Source organism: Pavona decussata, unplaced genomic scaffold (assembly GCF_977016875.1).
Source record: "Pavona decussata unplaced genomic scaffold, jaPavDecu1.1 SCAFFOLD_329, whole genome shotgun sequence".
Lineage (NCBI taxonomy): Eukaryota > Metazoa > Cnidaria > Anthozoa > Scleractinia > Agariciidae > Pavona > Pavona decussata.
In genome coordinates this window covers 58,724-76,128 of record NW_028145717.1, presented here as the reverse complement: position 1 = coordinate 76,128, position 17,405 = coordinate 58,724, and the positions used below count along the sequence as shown (strand labels likewise).

The 17,405-nt window shown below is 39.8% G+C and overlaps 1 protein-coding gene across 1 annotated transcript in view; it reads left to right on the top strand.

The window, feature by feature from the left end:
* The first annotated feature begins 879 nt into the window (after positions 1-879).
* The window catches only part of LOC146453540 (bifunctional heparan sulfate N-deacetylase/N-sulfotransferase 4-like), a 29,780-nt gene continuing 13,254 nt past the window's right edge, over positions 880-17,405 (top strand). Inside the window, exons 1-4 of the mRNA XM_085096456.1 lie at positions 880-1,259; positions 6,785-7,717; positions 14,956-15,179; positions 16,803-16,991. Coding sequence (XP_084952582.1) covers positions 1,136-1,259; positions 6,785-7,717; positions 14,956-15,179; positions 16,803-16,991 — 1,470 coding nt within the window. The 5' untranslated portion in view covers positions 880-1,135. The remainder of the gene's footprint in view (positions 1,260-6,784; positions 7,718-14,955; positions 15,180-16,802; positions 16,992-17,405) is intronic.

Genomic DNA, 17,405 nt, shown 5'->3' with positions numbered 1-17,405 from the left:
CTGTGACTCTCAACCAAAACTATCACAATGTAATATTAAAATTATAAAGTTGATATTAATTAAAATTATCAGCAGGGGGGTGGGTGGGGAATACTTGTATTGACATGACCTGACTTTTGAATTTCCTCATGGCACTGGTATAACACTCGCTATAAATAGTACAATGCAATTCGTAAACCTAAATTGATTGCAGAGATGACACTACGGCAAAGGACAGCTCAAGATCTACGGATCCTGAAGAAGACTGGTCAGTACTCGACTCGTTGACGGTTGTTCAAAACTGCCCTTGCCGTCGTGGGTCGTAGTGTCAGCCCTGTATTCGGTTTGGCTCACGTAAAGTGATGTCTGACTGAAGTCAAGCTCCGCAACAAGAGATCCGGTAACAATAAGTACTCAGAACAATTTACAATTGTATGTAGTCTCCTGCATTCAATAGTTTCATGATTTCTTTGTGATCGTATTTATTTTATTTTATTTTTATATTGTTCTTTGCTTCCAAAGCTGTCCAACATAAAACTGATTTTGCCACAAACAAAATGAAGTTCAGTTTGACCAGCTATTTAAAAAGTAGCCGGCATGCAAACATGAAATCTTATCTACGCATCGACACTCAAATCAACGAATGTTGGACATTCTGATTATGGCTTCTGACAGGCTTAAAATTAAAAACAAATCAAAATGAAGAATTCATTTTGCATAATTAACATCACCTACGCTTAATAAAATTACAAGATTGATATCTTTGTCTGAATTAACTTATTTTCTAGCCACTGAAATAACTGTAGTGCGTGACAAGAGCGTTATGTTTCATTGAGATAACGCCATTCATTCTTTATTTCCCCGCCCCTATTCAATTTCAGTGATATAGGCCGATGTCGTAAGCGCTTCGCTAATAAAGTGCAGTTGTTGATTGTATTCAACAGCCAAAACAAATGTTTGTTGAGAGATAGCAGAGCTCACTGGATTAGACTTACCTGAGTTCATTGAGATGATCTTGTGAGTTATTCCAGCGGTATAATGTGACTATAACGTGAAGGTATCAACGAAAAATTCAGATCTTCTCTACGGGATATCGTAGCGAGAACTGCGAGAGCAAGTGTTGTCGAAGTTTTATGGATGTGTGAGCAGCGATGCGATGCGAGTCTTCACATGGGCTAAAAGACTTCGTTTCTCTCGAAAGTTACTCCTAGCTGTAATTCCTGTCGGCTGGCTTGTGATTTTTATCGCTCTCTCCTTGTACAATGACCACGAGAATACCGGTAAGTTTTTGTTGTCTTGCTTTAATACGCGTGCTTAGCTTCCTTTCACAAATTGCTGTCAAAGAGCAGGGACGCTCTAATAACGACTCCGCAGGCATGCAGCGAACAAATGTTTCTATAACCGTACAATCTTTGCTTAGATACAAACAGTTTAGATGAAGAATATCGCTGTTTGTTCTTGGTATACTTCAAGCGGTCATTTATATTGAAAACGGTTTAAAGAGAGCGCTTGAACTGCATGCTTCGCCAATATCCTAACATGAATGCACAGGCATGTGACTCAAAATTCACGATGAAAATTGTGAATTCTTTACCCCATTCTGTTGAGAGTAACTCTTGCCTTTTACACAAAATCTGCGGGTGACCAAATGCCCAGTAATTGTGGTTGTGTTAAGGTATATTTTCCAATTCTGGCATGTCCGTAAACAGAGTGATGCGCTGTTATAATTCATCCATCTTGACGGAATTTGTCCTGATGAACCGCGAGAGAAGTTGTCATGTCTTTTGTAAACTGGCAAATCGTGCTTTAGTAGCTTAATTTCATGACACTGGGAAAAGATTAGACGAGATTTGCAATCTTTATTTCGAATTTAGGTTTCTTTATGTGGCCACGAGGAACAATTGTTAAAAATTGTGAAGAAAGAAGAATGGAAAGCATAGTTATTATTTTTTACTTACCACGATAGTTCTCAACTCTGAAGAAGAACGAACGCATTTCTTTTCTTATTTACTGCTAGCATGGATGCGAATTTCGCTCATTTTGTAGAGCTTATGTTTTATTGGCCTCTGTAAAACTCGCTTTCATCGACACAAGTTATGAGGTTAATTTACACGAGATATATTTGTCTTTGTTTTCAAATTACCATACGCTTTTAAAAAGCTAAAGAGATAGAAGATAGCTGATTTCTGCATTAAAGCGACGCTAGATCTTGACTAATTTTAGTGATACGGCCGTTCTTTGTCGCCAAGACGTTTACAAATGCAAACCAGTGATTTTGGAGTATTTTTAATCAATTTGTGAGCTAGCCAGGTGTTTTTGTAATTGCTTACTTGTCGGCTTCCTGTGTCATGAAACGAACATGAAATCTGCATTTGCACGTTTGTTTGAAATTCTTCACTTATTTAACACAAGTGTATAACAGATTCCTTCTCAAGAGTTTTTAAAAAATATCAGTCTTTAGTCTTGCGAAAAATATATCACTGCAGTCGAGATTAAACTTTTTACAGTACATGTACATGAACAAAAATATTGCTTCAAGTCTGAGCTCAAGTCGTTCCTCTCCGCCTTCTTCCCGGCTGTCATATTGAAAGGGTTTCAGCTCGCCGGAATATCTTGGCGGTTATTCAACAACCCCGCAAATTTATATACGGACTTCTAGTAAATGGATTTTACATGAAAACCTGCTGATATTTGAAAGAGAAACCGCCATTCTTGTGATTGTATAAAATGTTGATACCAGAAACAGCTGCCTGCCGCGTTTTGACAAACTCACGCTCCGGGAAACAATATAGCGACTGAGCTTGTAAAATCATAATTTTGATATCAGGTAGTTTTTTTTTTAGGTTTTCCCTTTAGGAGAAAGCAATTATACAGACTGCCAAAGCAGTCGGCTAAAAAAGCAATTTTGTACAACTGTTTTGTTTTTGTTTTCAAAAGGCAATGTAAAATTATGCCGCCAACAGTGCTTTCGTCTGGCTTTTAATTTAATTTAATTTTTGCTATAGGCGACATTTATTTTTGTTTTTTTACAAGTCAATTTCTTTTAAAAACAGCACAACCACCGCGAAAATAGCAACGCCCTACTTTCTCAGAGCTATCTGTTTTGATTTCTCAAAGCCAATTACAATGATCTCGTTTTTGGTGAGATTTTTGGACGATAAGGAGATTGAAGTGTTGTTGTAAGTTAGTAACTCTGAGGTCTATTGTAAACCAGTGATAACCGAAGCTTTTCTGTTTTTTATTATTATCAGTGAAACTTGATATTATAACTACAGAAGCGTATGAAAAAACAGTTTCCGCTTGTTGTTTTGCTTCCTCGGCTATCTGCGCAAAAACATTTTATCTCCGTACAAGCTGTTTTCATTTTGTGAATTGATATGTTAACCTAAAATCACTCCATATTTCTATTCATTCGTGGTAATATTTCCTTTACATATCATGGCATAAGAGTTACGTGAATTAATGTTTTCCTGTTTCATCTTGAGTTCATTAATTTCATAATTTTTGTGGTTTACTGAATGTAAATGATTTTCAATCATTTATTCCCCCATCCCCTCCCTGCCAATCCCCAATGTGCATCTTGGGCTTTTCGCTGTCTTTTAGCCTGGCTTTTCTGAACATAACTGGACAAAAATTTTATTTCCCATGAATCAGGGTGAATAACTGTTCTAAAATACATTATTCGCCTCAACAAGAAAAACTAGCGTTTTCTTTAGCGAAAGGTTACCTCCACCTTTCGCAAGGCTGAAAAACTAATCCGAAAATTTTCTGTTTTTGGAAGGGGCAAATACTTCCATAAAAGTGCAAAAAATGGCCAGCTAACATTTCATAAAGCCAACGGCTGCTCGTAAATTCGGGGAATGAGATTCCGTTCGCTAAATTTTTTTGAATTTTCAGTTTAAGAAGCCGGCGTATGGATCAAACTGCGTTAGCTTACAATAAACTCATTACAGGAAATATTCAGGTAAAAACAGAAAACTATTTAGTTTCCATGTCCCCGTTGGGTGCCCTTAATAAATGACTGAAATCTTTAAGTGCAGAAGAATAGTTAAGATAACTTAAAATGAGTATAAACTAACTGAGTTGAATCGCCGATGCCAAACTAAGGGAGAGTAATACTGTTGAATTCTGCGGGTGATTGTGTTTTGGAATCCTTTTGCACCGTAAAAATTGTGCGAACGTGGCAGTCATTTGTAACAGTCGGTACTCTCTTTTGTAAAGATTCTAATACAGCTGCATTTGCTATTTTAACCACAGCTTAGATTTCTCAATCAATCTTGAGAGACAGATTTGAGATGCCTTTATGATAAGCTTCTCAGTTGCATGCGGCAAAAAATGTATGACACGGGCTTGTTTATAAAACAGAAAAAATTCGAAAAATTTTGGCTTTCCGTGTTAACGAAACAAAGTGCTACCAAGTAAATTTCAAGTTTCAGCCACTGAAACGGACACGCTGTTGAATTTTATCCACAGTTTCGGATCGAAGTTCATTTAGTTGCTAAAACCACCTTTTACAGCGCAATAAACAGCACCAACTTCCTTCCCACGGTCTATCATCTCTTCACCCCAGAGGAACGAGGTTGGAACAGCACCGCGGCAAAATTATGTTAAATGGGCTTCATTTGAATGGTCACACTAGAAAACACTCATGTTTGAGCTACCTCTTGCAGCATATAAATGAACAGTACCTCAGAGAAGTGACGCCCAATAGCTTTCAGGTCACACTTGGCTCAGTAATTTGAACCAGTTTGCCATGGTCTTTCTCCAGTTTGCATGGGTGGGGGGGGGGGGGGGGGGGGCTTACCCTGCAAGTGGAGATCTAGACTTGCTTCAAGGCGGCTTCTTTCTTCTTATGCGCCGAAAGAGAAAACGGACTTTGAGAAAGTCTAGTAGTCATTTGACTTAAAGCCGGCACCTTTTACACAATGAATAATACAGAAGGAAGGTACGACGCAGTAGCTTTCATTTGACAGGATAAACTATAGGAATTAATTCACGGGTTAAAGCTTAGAACCTCCTAGGAGCACATCACTTCCTCAGAAAAGTACTGCTTCGTATAGCATTCAGGTGAATGGTCAGTTCTTACAAACAGGTTCTCTTACACAAGTAGAAACTCGGCTCGGGGGGTGTCGAAAGGAGAAAGCGTTCAAATGTGTCGAGTTTCATAGCGTGTTTGGTTTGTAGTGCTTGTTTGTGGATCCAAGACAGCTAAATGGACTCCTTCCGGTGTTGTCACTTTGACGTCACGTCAGAGATAACTGTATTTGATCTTGTATTTCAAACATGTCTAAAATTTAGAAGAATGTTGAAAAAGAAAACATAAGGATGACAGTAAACGTTTGATGTGTAAACCGTGAAGTGCAGTGTTGAAAGTTACCCGAAAAGCAAACCGCTTCCTGTTTTTCCGTATTCAGTTATATCGACACACTTGGTAAAATCCTTAAGTGCTAAAACGTCCATCACGTATTTCCGTTTTCGCATTAAGTTTATTTGTGGTTTAATATTAGCCCACCCAACTGCCGGATATGCTAACGCACAACCCCACCTTCCCACCAAAAAAACATGCTTCTCATTTCCTTGATGGTAAATTGCGCCGACGGGTGGGGGCACTCCTCTAGCTCTATATAAGCTATGTAGGTTCTTCAGCCGTTTCGGTCAGAATTATGGTACATGTACAGATTTTAACCATTTTGGTCTGAAAAGGGAAGGTATAGATCCTAGAAACATTAACCAGTTCCGAAAAAAGATACATGAATTTTTGGAGGCCAGGTCTGCAAAAAAGGACCGGTAAATTACATATTTTGGTCTGAAAACGTGGCAGGGTTTATAAAGGGTTTGGAGAACCGAACCGCACACCCGCACCAACAATTCCGAGGGGTAATCCCCCCCCCCCCCTTCCCGTCCCGGGCCTAGAGTATAGAGATCGCTGGTGGCATATCGGTCAACTATCGGCGGAATGTCGGTCGTGTATCATTCGCTAGTCGAGCGAGAGACGACCGATGACGTCAACGTCAACACACTGCGGATATTTCAGTGTGGAGATGGAAGAAGCAAAACCTTTGCGACCAAGGAAGGCACGAAACGATTATGTGAGAGCATAAATTTTGCCAGTTTGGACGGGGCAAATTTGGCTGGAAAAATAGACTGTGTTGAGAATTGAGAGATCTTTTATACCAGGTGTCTGAATTTTTCATTTCGCAGTTTGCCAATATATGAAAACTCCAGCATAGGCAAGCGAAAGCTGATTATTCCATAACACGATGAACGTTTTGTCGAGCTATAATTGCGTTCGACGTAGGAAGAACGCACTCCCAATACGGATTGGAGTCGAGATTGTATGGGACAACGTTGACTGCCGGAATGAATGGATGGATCTTGGGACGCGTATCTGGCATCCCCCGCAGATCTTTTTGTAGGGGCGGATGAGATCACAAAGGAGAGAGAGGCCGGAATCGAGATCATCGAACGCACTCCCTAATCTTTGATTATTACTAGTTAAAGACTCTAGTATGGGAAATTCACTTCAGTTCTCAAATTGCTGAAATAAAGACATAAATGTGAAAGTAAACCTTTCTTACCTCAACGTGTGGCTGTCTTTGTGCCTCAGGTCTGTGTAATAATTTCTATTTCCAATGATTGGCTGTTTCCTCGCGAGCAACATGACATTTTTATTATCGAATAATGAGTTGCCAAGGGTTGCCTGGGATTCAATTATTTGTATACAAAGCTATTTATTCCGCCTCCCCCCCCCCCCCCCCTCCCTCCCACAAAAGGTACATTTTACATTTACATTTCCTCTTTGCAGACAAAGTATTTGCCACGGAGTTAACTAAAGCTACATGGAGAACCACTTTTCCAGTTGCAAGGAGTGAACTTCATGTTGGTGATTCGACGTTGACTTCGACGCAGTACGGAAACAGAACATTTCAGGTGCAGAAGAAAATATTGCTAGTTCATAAATCTTGGGCAAAAGAACGATCGAAGCTTTCACACTACGTAACGCGATTCCTGGACGGTTTACGCGCTCCTTATATCGTGAGCGAAGCTGACGACAAAGCGTTCTTGGATTTAAAAGAAGATTTAAAACCGGACATCTCTGTAGGCAGATATTCTCTTCTTGTTTTTGTGGACATTAAGACATACATAGACCTCAAACCTAATGTACGGCAAATAGTGAAACTTTACTGCAAAAAATTCGGAACAGGTATCCTGTTTTTCATCTCGAATCATGTGGGATACATAGCGGAATTTCACTTCGAAGTGATTAAGCCACAAAAAGAGAGACAGCCCTTAGATGTGGAAGTTAACGAAGATTCAAAGCTATTACGAGTCACTCGCAGAGGTGGCTCAACGGTGAAACCTTACGTGCAGAAGGGACAAGGAACGAGGTGGAATTTTCTGCGATATGACCCGCGGCAAGTTTCGTACGAGACTGTTGAATTCGCCACTAATCGTAAAAAGAGACGAAAGCGAGACCTTGAAAATGCAGTAACAGAGCAAGCTACTATTATTCTGGATGATGGAAAGACAGACGGCATTAAAAAGGTGTTTTTCGGAGGAGGTTTTCCGTTCTTCCTTCACACCATGCTATTTATGGATAGTTTAGAGTATTTGTCGCCGGTAAATCCTGTTGTGTTTTCACTTGAGAGGTATCTACAAATTGACATAGACGATATTTTCATCGCCAAGACCGGGATAAGAATGAAGAAAAAAGACGTTCTGGTAAGTAAAAACACACGTTGCTAATTAAAGGACGGTGCTTAGTTACTGCGTATACGTTCTGCTCATCTCATGATACTCTGGTTTCCTATGGATGGTGCCTACTAATACAGGGATATTTTTGCGCGCTTGAAAGCTATGCGGAGAAAGCAGAACTTAGCAAGTGCTCTTGCCTTGGTATCCAAAAAGAAAATTTGGGGTAACCATGCATTTTTCGGAGATAACAAAGCTTCAATTTGGGAGAACGTGTCATACATTGCTTTCTATTTTTAAAAGCACTTTTTAAAACTATTGTTGATTGATTTTCTCTAAAAATGCCTGGTTACCCCCAATTTTCTTTTTGGATTCCACTAGCCCTTGCTAGCCCTTCCTTAACTTACAAGCCTTTGCGTGAGTCTTGATTTATCCCATAATCCGTGAGAGTTTTTAAATGCAATGCCTTCGCGCGCGATTCCAGTGCAAAAAGGAAGCCTGAAATATATTTAAATCCCGCAATATTTGTAATGTATGTTACCTCATTCAATCCTCAATTTTTTCAGGCTTTCATCTGCAGCTGCTTAATTTGCGTACATAACTGCGATGATCACTCATTTATTAATTCTTTTATCTGCAGTTCAAAATATATTCATTTGTACAGAAAACGTTTTAGTATTGAAATTTGCTTTAGTCCCTGACAATGGTCCATTTTCATTAGCCACTGTAGTTGTCATTGGTCCCCGTCTGATACGCTGATTAAAAAAAAGCATTGTCTCAGGGAAGTGCTTAAAACTACTATACTCGAGCAGGGCCCACCAAACCACAAAATAGATGGTGGTCTCTGCCTGCACTACCCCTTCCCCCACTCCCCGAACCTCAAGAGATGGTGACTTTGTTGCATAGCCACCCCTCTTTCCAGCAGTAAAAATGACAATGAGATTCAAACCTTACTTTTCTTGTTTATCTAGCAATGTTGATTTACGCTAGCTGAATATTTCTTTGTCAACTCAAATTTTAAACCCAATAAAAATTTTTCGGCAATATTGATGAGATAGTTGGTGTCTTCGATAAACCCCCCCCCCCCCCCCCCCCCACACTACCCAAGACAAGATGGGTCCTTTTCAAACAAACTTGTTATAGCCAATTCCCTTAAAGACTTTTCGGCGTCTCTGCAGTCGGTCCTTAAACGTTTTCGTTAATTTAATTATTTGTCGTCGCCGGGTATAAAATCTTGTTAGTTAACTTTCGCTTGTTGGGGAGAAATCAAAGTTCATTTGTGCCCCCGTTAATTAATCGAGACAGGCTTCTCAATTACAACTACAACACAGAAAATTGGCTTAGTTTTACCGGAATAGTGCGCTGATTTTATTCTTCTGCTTATGAAGCAGTCATCTTCACGTCATTGAACAGCATACAGTCAACTCTCGCTTTGCGGACACCTCGCTATTACGGACAGCAGCTAAATCTCCGGCAAAAATAGAGTACAGACTTTTGACTGAAAAAAATTCCCGCTATTACTGTCTTCTCGATGTTAAGGATTCTAACTCGCGGTCCCGAGACTGTCCTCAATAAAAGGAGCTGACTGTAATTAGGAGATAACCTCGTTTATAACCTTGGGGATTTACAAACAGGAAAGTTTTGTTAGACAACTGTCTTTGTGCTGATATAAAACTGAATCGTTCATAAGTTTGTTTAACCCTTTAATCTCTAAGAGTGCCATTTGGCACATAATGCCATAACTCTGTCAATATTTGACAGATTTCTATGAATTTTTGAAACCAAGATGGTCTTGTGAAGATCTACTCATTAAAAGGATAAAAACTTAACCCCCTCCGATATGTGATATGGTTGACCACCCCTATAACTTTTCAACTTTTTCCCCCCAGAAGTTGTGGGTCGTAAGACATCTCTCACATAAATGAAGATGTTGAGACCTGCAAAATAAGCTATAGTTTAGGGGTATACCTAATATGCACAAGGATTGGAGCGTTTTTGAAGTTTTAAATTTTTGCATTTTAAGGCCATCTATCTCAAAGCCATAACTTTTCTTATTCATAATTATATCAGTTATGAAATACACTCATGAGTAGCTGTAAAATGTTATATCATACATGGACCAGGGTTGTAGCTAAGAAATTTGTCTGCCGGTTAGCTGAGAAATTGAGCCGGCTAAAGAAGGCGCGAAGTGCCTTCTGGCGTCGGCGTAGCCGATGGAGGGGTAGGTATGGGAGGGGTTCGCCCCCTCCTATTAGGGGGGGTATGATGGGCCTCCCCAGGAAATTTTGAAAATTTTAATTCAATTCGGTGCACTCTGGTGAAATCTGGGGTCTCTTTTATGCAAAAAGAAACAACCATTTAAGAGAAGGTCAGCTGTGGTGCCGCAGTTTGAAACGTGTGGTACAGAGATTCACCCTGAATTTATTCAAAATTTTCTCCCTCGCTTCAAGACGTTTCCATATTTCCTCCGTGTGGTTTTCGTTGTTTGACGTTCCTTGTACTCTCTACCAGGTCTGTTCACTGTGCCCCTAAGGAGAATGACAGACCTTCTGAGCAGACAGTGCTTTGTTTTACTTCTGTTCGTCAATCTATGCTGTTTTCTTAATTCTCTTTTTGGTGAGCTCACTAGATGAATAGTTCTTTATTTAAACACGGTAAAATCCATCAGGAGTATAAAAATTAGAAATAACCTAACTCTCCTAAACAAAATTCAAAACCTAACTAGAACTAATCTAATCCAACTAAAACCCGTTTTTTATGAATGCCGTGTATACTCTAACATTAAAAATGAACATACGTGCATAATGTACAATATTTACTTAACATTAAAGTAATGAGAACGAAAGCTACATCGCTTTCCATTCGTTCCGAAAAGATAATTGCTTTTAAGTTTGCACTAGAATATCAGAGAATCGATGCTTATAAACGCTTAGAACTGCAAACAAAAGAGCTGTCCACTCGGTCGTTCAGCTGGTCATCCAGTTTCGCGGGTTCGTTCACCAGCTTGGTTTCTCTTTCGTTCGTGCACTCGGCGGACCGTTTACGTTTCTGGTTTGTTCAGTTGTTCCTCCGTTTGCCCAGTTCTTCTTGCTATTCATGGGCAGACACATGTTACAAACAATAAAATTTAACCAATTTAAAGCTGTATTAAAACATTACGAAGAAGTTCCTTCATGTTTTTTTTTCTCCGTCATATTAAATGCTACAGAGAAAGACTTCTTCTTTCTCCGATCTGACACAAATACGTAACAAACTCGTTCCCAATCTTTCGCAACGCTTTGAATGCGGGGGCTACAAGCTTCGTGTTGACAAGATGGCGGACGCAGAAAACGGAAAGAGGACACGGTAAACAGTCGTCAAAACAAGACTTTATTTCAATTACTTTATGGCATCGATACTCAAGGTAGTCAGGAGTTTATTCAACCTTTTCACTTAAAATATATTATTCTACATCGAACAATTGCTTGTGGGTAACTAAAGAACTGTTCATTGCCCTTTTAACCGAGTGTTTGCCACCTAAAATTCAGCCGGCGATGACCTCTTTCCCAGCCGGCGAATTTCGCCGGCAGCCGGCGCTTAGCGACAACCCTGCATGGACATTGAGTTTGTAGTCTTAGATCTGGAGAAAATGTCGTTTTGCGTTAGGGGTTAAAGGGTTAAGAAAGGTTTAATTTTATACTTTAACGAGATTCAAGCCTTTGTAGAGTTATTTGTTTTTAAGATGGGGATACATACGGTTTAAAGGCCAAAGGTAGGGTAAAATCCTGTTAGGATCTTGGACGTGGCGCCACTGAAGTGGAATTGCGGTTCTAAGCATGGTAGTATCTGTTCTTTTATACCTGTATTTATTCCAAGAGTCAGACGAACTGTCATGTTATAAGGCACTTTACCTTGGACTTTGGAGCCTGTAAATGAACTCCTAAATGTAGAACAAAGTAGTTGTATTTTCAACGTGTGAGTTAAATCCTATTTAAGCGTGGCCATTGAAATGACAGCCATTGATGCTATCTATTTCCACCTCGTTTTTCGTAACGCTGTACAAGGTTACTGAGTCTGGAGGTAAAATCCTCGAAGGATCATCATCCAAATGAAAGCTATCGCACAATACTTTTAAGTCGTTCTGTTCATTATGGGGTATAAAGTGCTTCTATCTTTTTCAGTTTGTGAGCGAGATGCTAAGCCGGGCAGATGAAAGCAATCGAGTCTAACTGAAGTATTTCCTTTTGATGCTATTCATCCTCTACAAAGTGGTTCTAACTTTTGACTTTTGACTTTTGATCAGCTTGCCGGCTTGTTTGCTTAAAACGCACTTTTGCATTCGATGTTTTACGTCCATTTTGCCTTTGGCAAATCTGAATCGAGTTTGTCTTTCGCATGTCACACGTTCTACAAAGATGAAGATTCAACCGTGCAACAGTATCCGAACGCGTAAGCTTCAACCGACAAAGCTGCGTCATTTTCTAGGATTAAGTTTTTTAGACATGCTGTCTGGATCACTCGTTTACTCTTATCGGTCTGCAGTCGCTCGAATCACTAGCGGCCACCGTCGTTCAGTACTTATTTGAGGAAATAGCGTGTTCTTAAAGACCTTCTTAAAGGTGTGTTTGTGTTTATTAGCTTGCGCTAAGTCGGGAATGATCAGTCATAGTCACTGTCTGTCTCCATTAAATTAATCGAGACAAACTTCTCATTTACAATTAATAACATAGCAAATTGGCTTATGTGTTCTTAAATTAATAGTACTTATGTTTTCCGGATTAGCGTTCCATTGTTGGATTTAAAAGCCCTAGTGTGTGCATCATTGGAAAGCGTTGTTAGTGATTAAGAAAATTAGCAAGTTAAACCTTTCCCACCATAATAACCTTACAAGTTAAAAATAGAACACTTCTGTAGACAACTCTGGATGTAATATTTTAAAACTTAATTGGATTGTTTTACAGGGTTTCAATTTTGTACTATAACATGATTAAAGCCGTTGTATAGTGTATTTTTGAAGTTGGGGATAATTCCCTTTTTAACGCCAGAAATAGCGTATAATCCGGTAAGGTTGGTGAACGTGGCGCGACACAAGAGGTATTGTGGTACTTAGCATTGAGAAAAGAGTTCTATGTGTTTAATCAAGAATCAAACCATCTCTGATTCTGTGAATGAAATCCCTCAAATAAAACTCGTTGAACAGGAGCAATTCTTTGCTGTAGTACTAATAATTGCTATGTTGGACAAGCGGGCTCTATCTTCAACAAATATTTAGTTTTATCAGCATAGTTGAAAAGGTCATGTGCCCACCGTAAAGAGATTCGAGTGCTGGTGTTTCAAAAGTCAGCCCCTCGCCAGAGTGAATTAAGGAATTATGGGTTGTGTGCTGAATATTTCGTTTATACTGAGTAGCACATCTCGTACCCAGAGCCCTTAGGCTCTTTGGCCAGCAGTTAGTCGCCTGGAGAGACTCTGGGGACTTCGAAAACATTCAATTTTTCTGATTGGCTGGTCCGTAACTTGTGCATCAGTTCAGTTTATTGTTTGCCATAAAAAACTGTTCAAATGCAAATAATTATTATTTGAACACTAATGGGGAGAGCCACCGGGCTTATAAGGAATGGGATAGAACAAAGTATACACATGGGACCAAAATCAATGGCAGAGCTACAGTTAATCTTAAAATATATTACTTAGTTATATTAATCATAGTTAGGCTAAAAGAAGGCGAAAATGAAAGTGAAAAGCACAGGTAAATAAATAAATAAATAAATGAATATTTATGACAAGAGGAATGCTTTCAGCTTACTACAAAAGGAAGCGGTACTTGTGGCATTTCGAATAACAGGACTAATAGAGTTTGCATTGTTTTACCGCAGGTATCCTGCGGTAATAAAATTCCAGTTCCCCAGAGTCTCTCCTGGCGACCAACCGCTAGGCAAAGAGCCTGAGGACTCTGGGTACGAGATTGGACGCTTTTGATTGGCTGCCTCGTAACAGCTTGCTCTGTTTTACCGCAGAAATCATGCGCTGAAACTGGAACTTTTGGCTTTGCAGTCCGTGCATAAAATCGTTAATGGGTGCGGCAGCGGTTTAGTACCCCGGACTTGAAATCCAGAGGTCCCGGGTTCAAGCCCCGTCCTCTGCCACGCTTGTATATAGCCAGCTGGTTTGCCTCCTGCCAGTTGGGATTTTTAACCTGTTATGTTTAGTTTGATTATTATTTGCTTCCCGATATTTCTGAGTGGAATGTCTGTAAACTAGCTTTGGGTACCTTAGTACATTTCCACAATAAAAGTACATTTTTTTAAAGTTTGACCGTGCAAATAGTGATACCCTACCGTGGTTATGGTTGTGTACAAGTTGACTCTCACTTCAGTGAATCTGTAAAATCTCGAAGGATTTTTGTTATCAAAAGCTGTGGAGCTGTACTTTAAGCCCTGCTTTGCAGCCTGTGAATGAAATTTCAAAGTGTGACCGTTGGGGTGAAATCAATCAAATCTAAGTACTTTCCCGTGGTGCTGTTTATTATAGTTTTATTATTAACCCCTAAGGCAAAACGACATTTTGCCCGGGCTCAGGACCACAAACTCAATGTCCATGTATGGTAAACCATTTTAAAGCTACTCATGAGTATATTTCATAAATGATATAATTATCAATGTTATGCCTTTGAGATAAATGGGCTTAGAACGTAAGAATTTAAAAGTTCAAAAACGTCCCAATCCTTGTGTATATTAGCTTATTTTGCAGTTCTCAACATGTTCATTAATGTGAGAGATGTCTTATTAAATACCCGCAATTGCTGAGGGAGAAAAAGTTGAAAAGTTGTGGGATATCAGATGTGGGAGGGGGTTAAGTTTTCATCCTTTTAATGAGTAGATCTTTTCAAGACCATCTTAGTGTCAAACGTTCTTAGAAATCTGTCAAACATTGACAGAGTTGTGGCATTGTGTGCCAATTGGCACTCTTAAGGGCGATTTACACGGTACGACTTTGTCGCATGCGACAAGCTCACGACAGGCCTACGACACGAATAGTTTCGTGTAAATCAAACCTAAACTCGCTTACGACTGTCGTGTACGTCACAAAAAAATGTCGTAGGAATCGTAGGTATAGGCAATGTTGAGTGACGAGAGTTGTGTGCGATGTTTTGCATGACGCGACCAGCGCGCGCTCCAGAAATCGCATGCGACAGTGGTAATCAAACGTTGTACCATCTAAATCGCCCTTTAGGGATTAAAGGGTTATACTGTTCTTCCATGGTTGTAAGTCTTCTCTGATAAACAAGTTGCTTTATTTTCACAGGAGATGATCTTGCACAAAAGATTCCAGGGTTTAAATTCAACATGGGTTTCTCAGGGCGCAGCTTCAAACAAGGCGACGAGGAAGAGGACGAGGGAGATAATGCGCTAATAGAGAATGCGCAGAAGTTTACGTGGTTTGGTCATTTGTATGATCACGAGCAGCCTCATAAACACACCTACGCCGAGATCGTTAGGTCGCTGAACAAGAACGAGGAATTTGCAAAGGTACCAAGGCACATACTAGAGAGTTTAAGATCCGAGTTTACCGCGAACCTCTAACGTAACCCGTTTGCGGTTCGACGTTCAAACGTAATTCGATTTAGTTCTTCTTGCAAATTTACGGCCGCTATTTTGAATCAGCAGTCAAGAATGGCACTTGTTTTCAAGATCCGATAGGATTTATCAAATTTAGCATTTCGCCCGAATTTGTGCCTCTGTTAATGGATAAAGACTTGCTCCACAAGATTTTTGTATCATAACGTGAGATAGAACAAGAGTTATACGCTAAAAGCTTTCAGGTAAATGACATACGTGAAAATCTACCTAACCACGTTGAAAACGCCCGTCGAAAACCTCAAACGTGACGTGAAAGACCGGTCACGTGACTCCAGCGGTTGCGGTTCGCGGCTCATAGTAGACTCGGATCCAAAACTCCCTACTGTTTCAAAATGCATCTTCTCATTGTTCTCCATACGTTTCAGGATACCAGTTGGGAAAATTTATTTGAAAATCATGTCATTGTAGGATCAGGGGAGATCATTTTCTTCTCAAAAGAAAAAACGAGGCGCAGCCGAGTTTTTATAAACGACTTCTCAGTGTTTGGATATCTGATGAAACACACCTTCTCGTGTTTGATGTATTACTTCATTCTCACGATCTACATCTTTGATGAAGTAGTGATGTTGTGAGGAGATACTAGATACTGATCACCATTGGAGCTGCAAGGGTTGATCCCATAGTCAAGTCGAACAATTTCGAACAATTTCCTTACAAACATTTCATACAATTAGAGACCGTTCGCGTGGATCTGAAGAATCCAATTTCTTTAGTCTGTAGTTTTCTTTGCCTCTTTAATATAGACATCTCCAAAAATACGTTGCGTTGCTTCATGTTCTTCGGTTCTGAATATAATCAGTAGCTGATTGCGTGTCTGGCTTGTAAAGAGATTTAATCCATCGTACGGAAAAGATCGCGGCTTTACATTTTACCACAATACCTAGCGAACCTGACACAGCCAATAGACGCATAGAAAGTCATATTTTTACGAAATTCGTCCCTGTACTAACAACATTATGTATAAATGAATGTGAATATATGAAACATATATTTGAACTGGACTCTCAGAATGACCAGCTTCCAAGTTCGAACTCACAGAATGACCAGCTCCCAGTTGGCCTGATAGTTCAGTTGGTAGGGCACTGACCCGGCATCGCAGAGGTCATGGGCTCGAATCTCGTTGAAGCCTTAATTTTTTAGGCTTTCTTTTCGCAACTGCTTAAGTTGCGTACTAACTGCGAGCATCTTTCTTCTATTTAAGATTACTTCTGCTAGGTTTGAAGTTTTCAGAACTTTTCTGTGTGTTTTATGACCGTTTTTAGGGTGTTCGTGCACTAAGAATTCGGAAGGATGGATTGTAGATATACGGAGGGGCCCACCCCTCCCTATTATTTTAGTGTGCTAAGGCGCAGAGACACTCAGCACTCGTAAGCGGTTTGACATACAAACGAGGCCAGTGTGACAGTATTGATCTTTTTACCTCGTTCGCATGTCTTTTCAAACAGAAGAATATCTGACCGCAGGCTTGACTGTAGCAACATTTCTTGAAAACCTTTTTAATTTACCTTGTAGAAACATAGCATACCAATGAACCTGTCGTACATGGTCGCTCCACACCACTCGGGAGTTTACCCAATACATGAACCTCTGTACGATGCCTGGTCAAAGGTCAGACACATCCAGGTGACTTCCACGGAGGAGTATCCACACTTGAAGCCTGCTTGGTTCAGACGAGGATTTATCTACCTCAAGCAGTTTAAGGCCTGGGTCAAGGGCTTTTAAGAGGAAAAATGGTTTATTCTAGATAACTTTAACAAATTCAATGGCACTGAACTGAAATTTGGAAGATAAAAAGGTCTTATCATTCTGAAAATTTCTAAGCATAATAGGTAGTGCTATAGATCACGTGACATGTCACGTGATCATTTTTGTGAAAAAAGCAAAGATTTGACAGGTAGGCGACGGTTTTAAGAGATAACATCAAACAATAACGCGTTTCTAATAAAGATTAAATATCTCCATCGCTTCACGTTTGGAATGATCGTCCGTTGTTTTCCAGAAAAAAATTATCAGGGCAAAGGTCATTTTTTAGTCCACAATTCAACCTTTGATCGTTAATTTCTCCAATTTAAAAACTTAAGGACAGTCATTCCAAACGTAGAAAGTTAAATATTT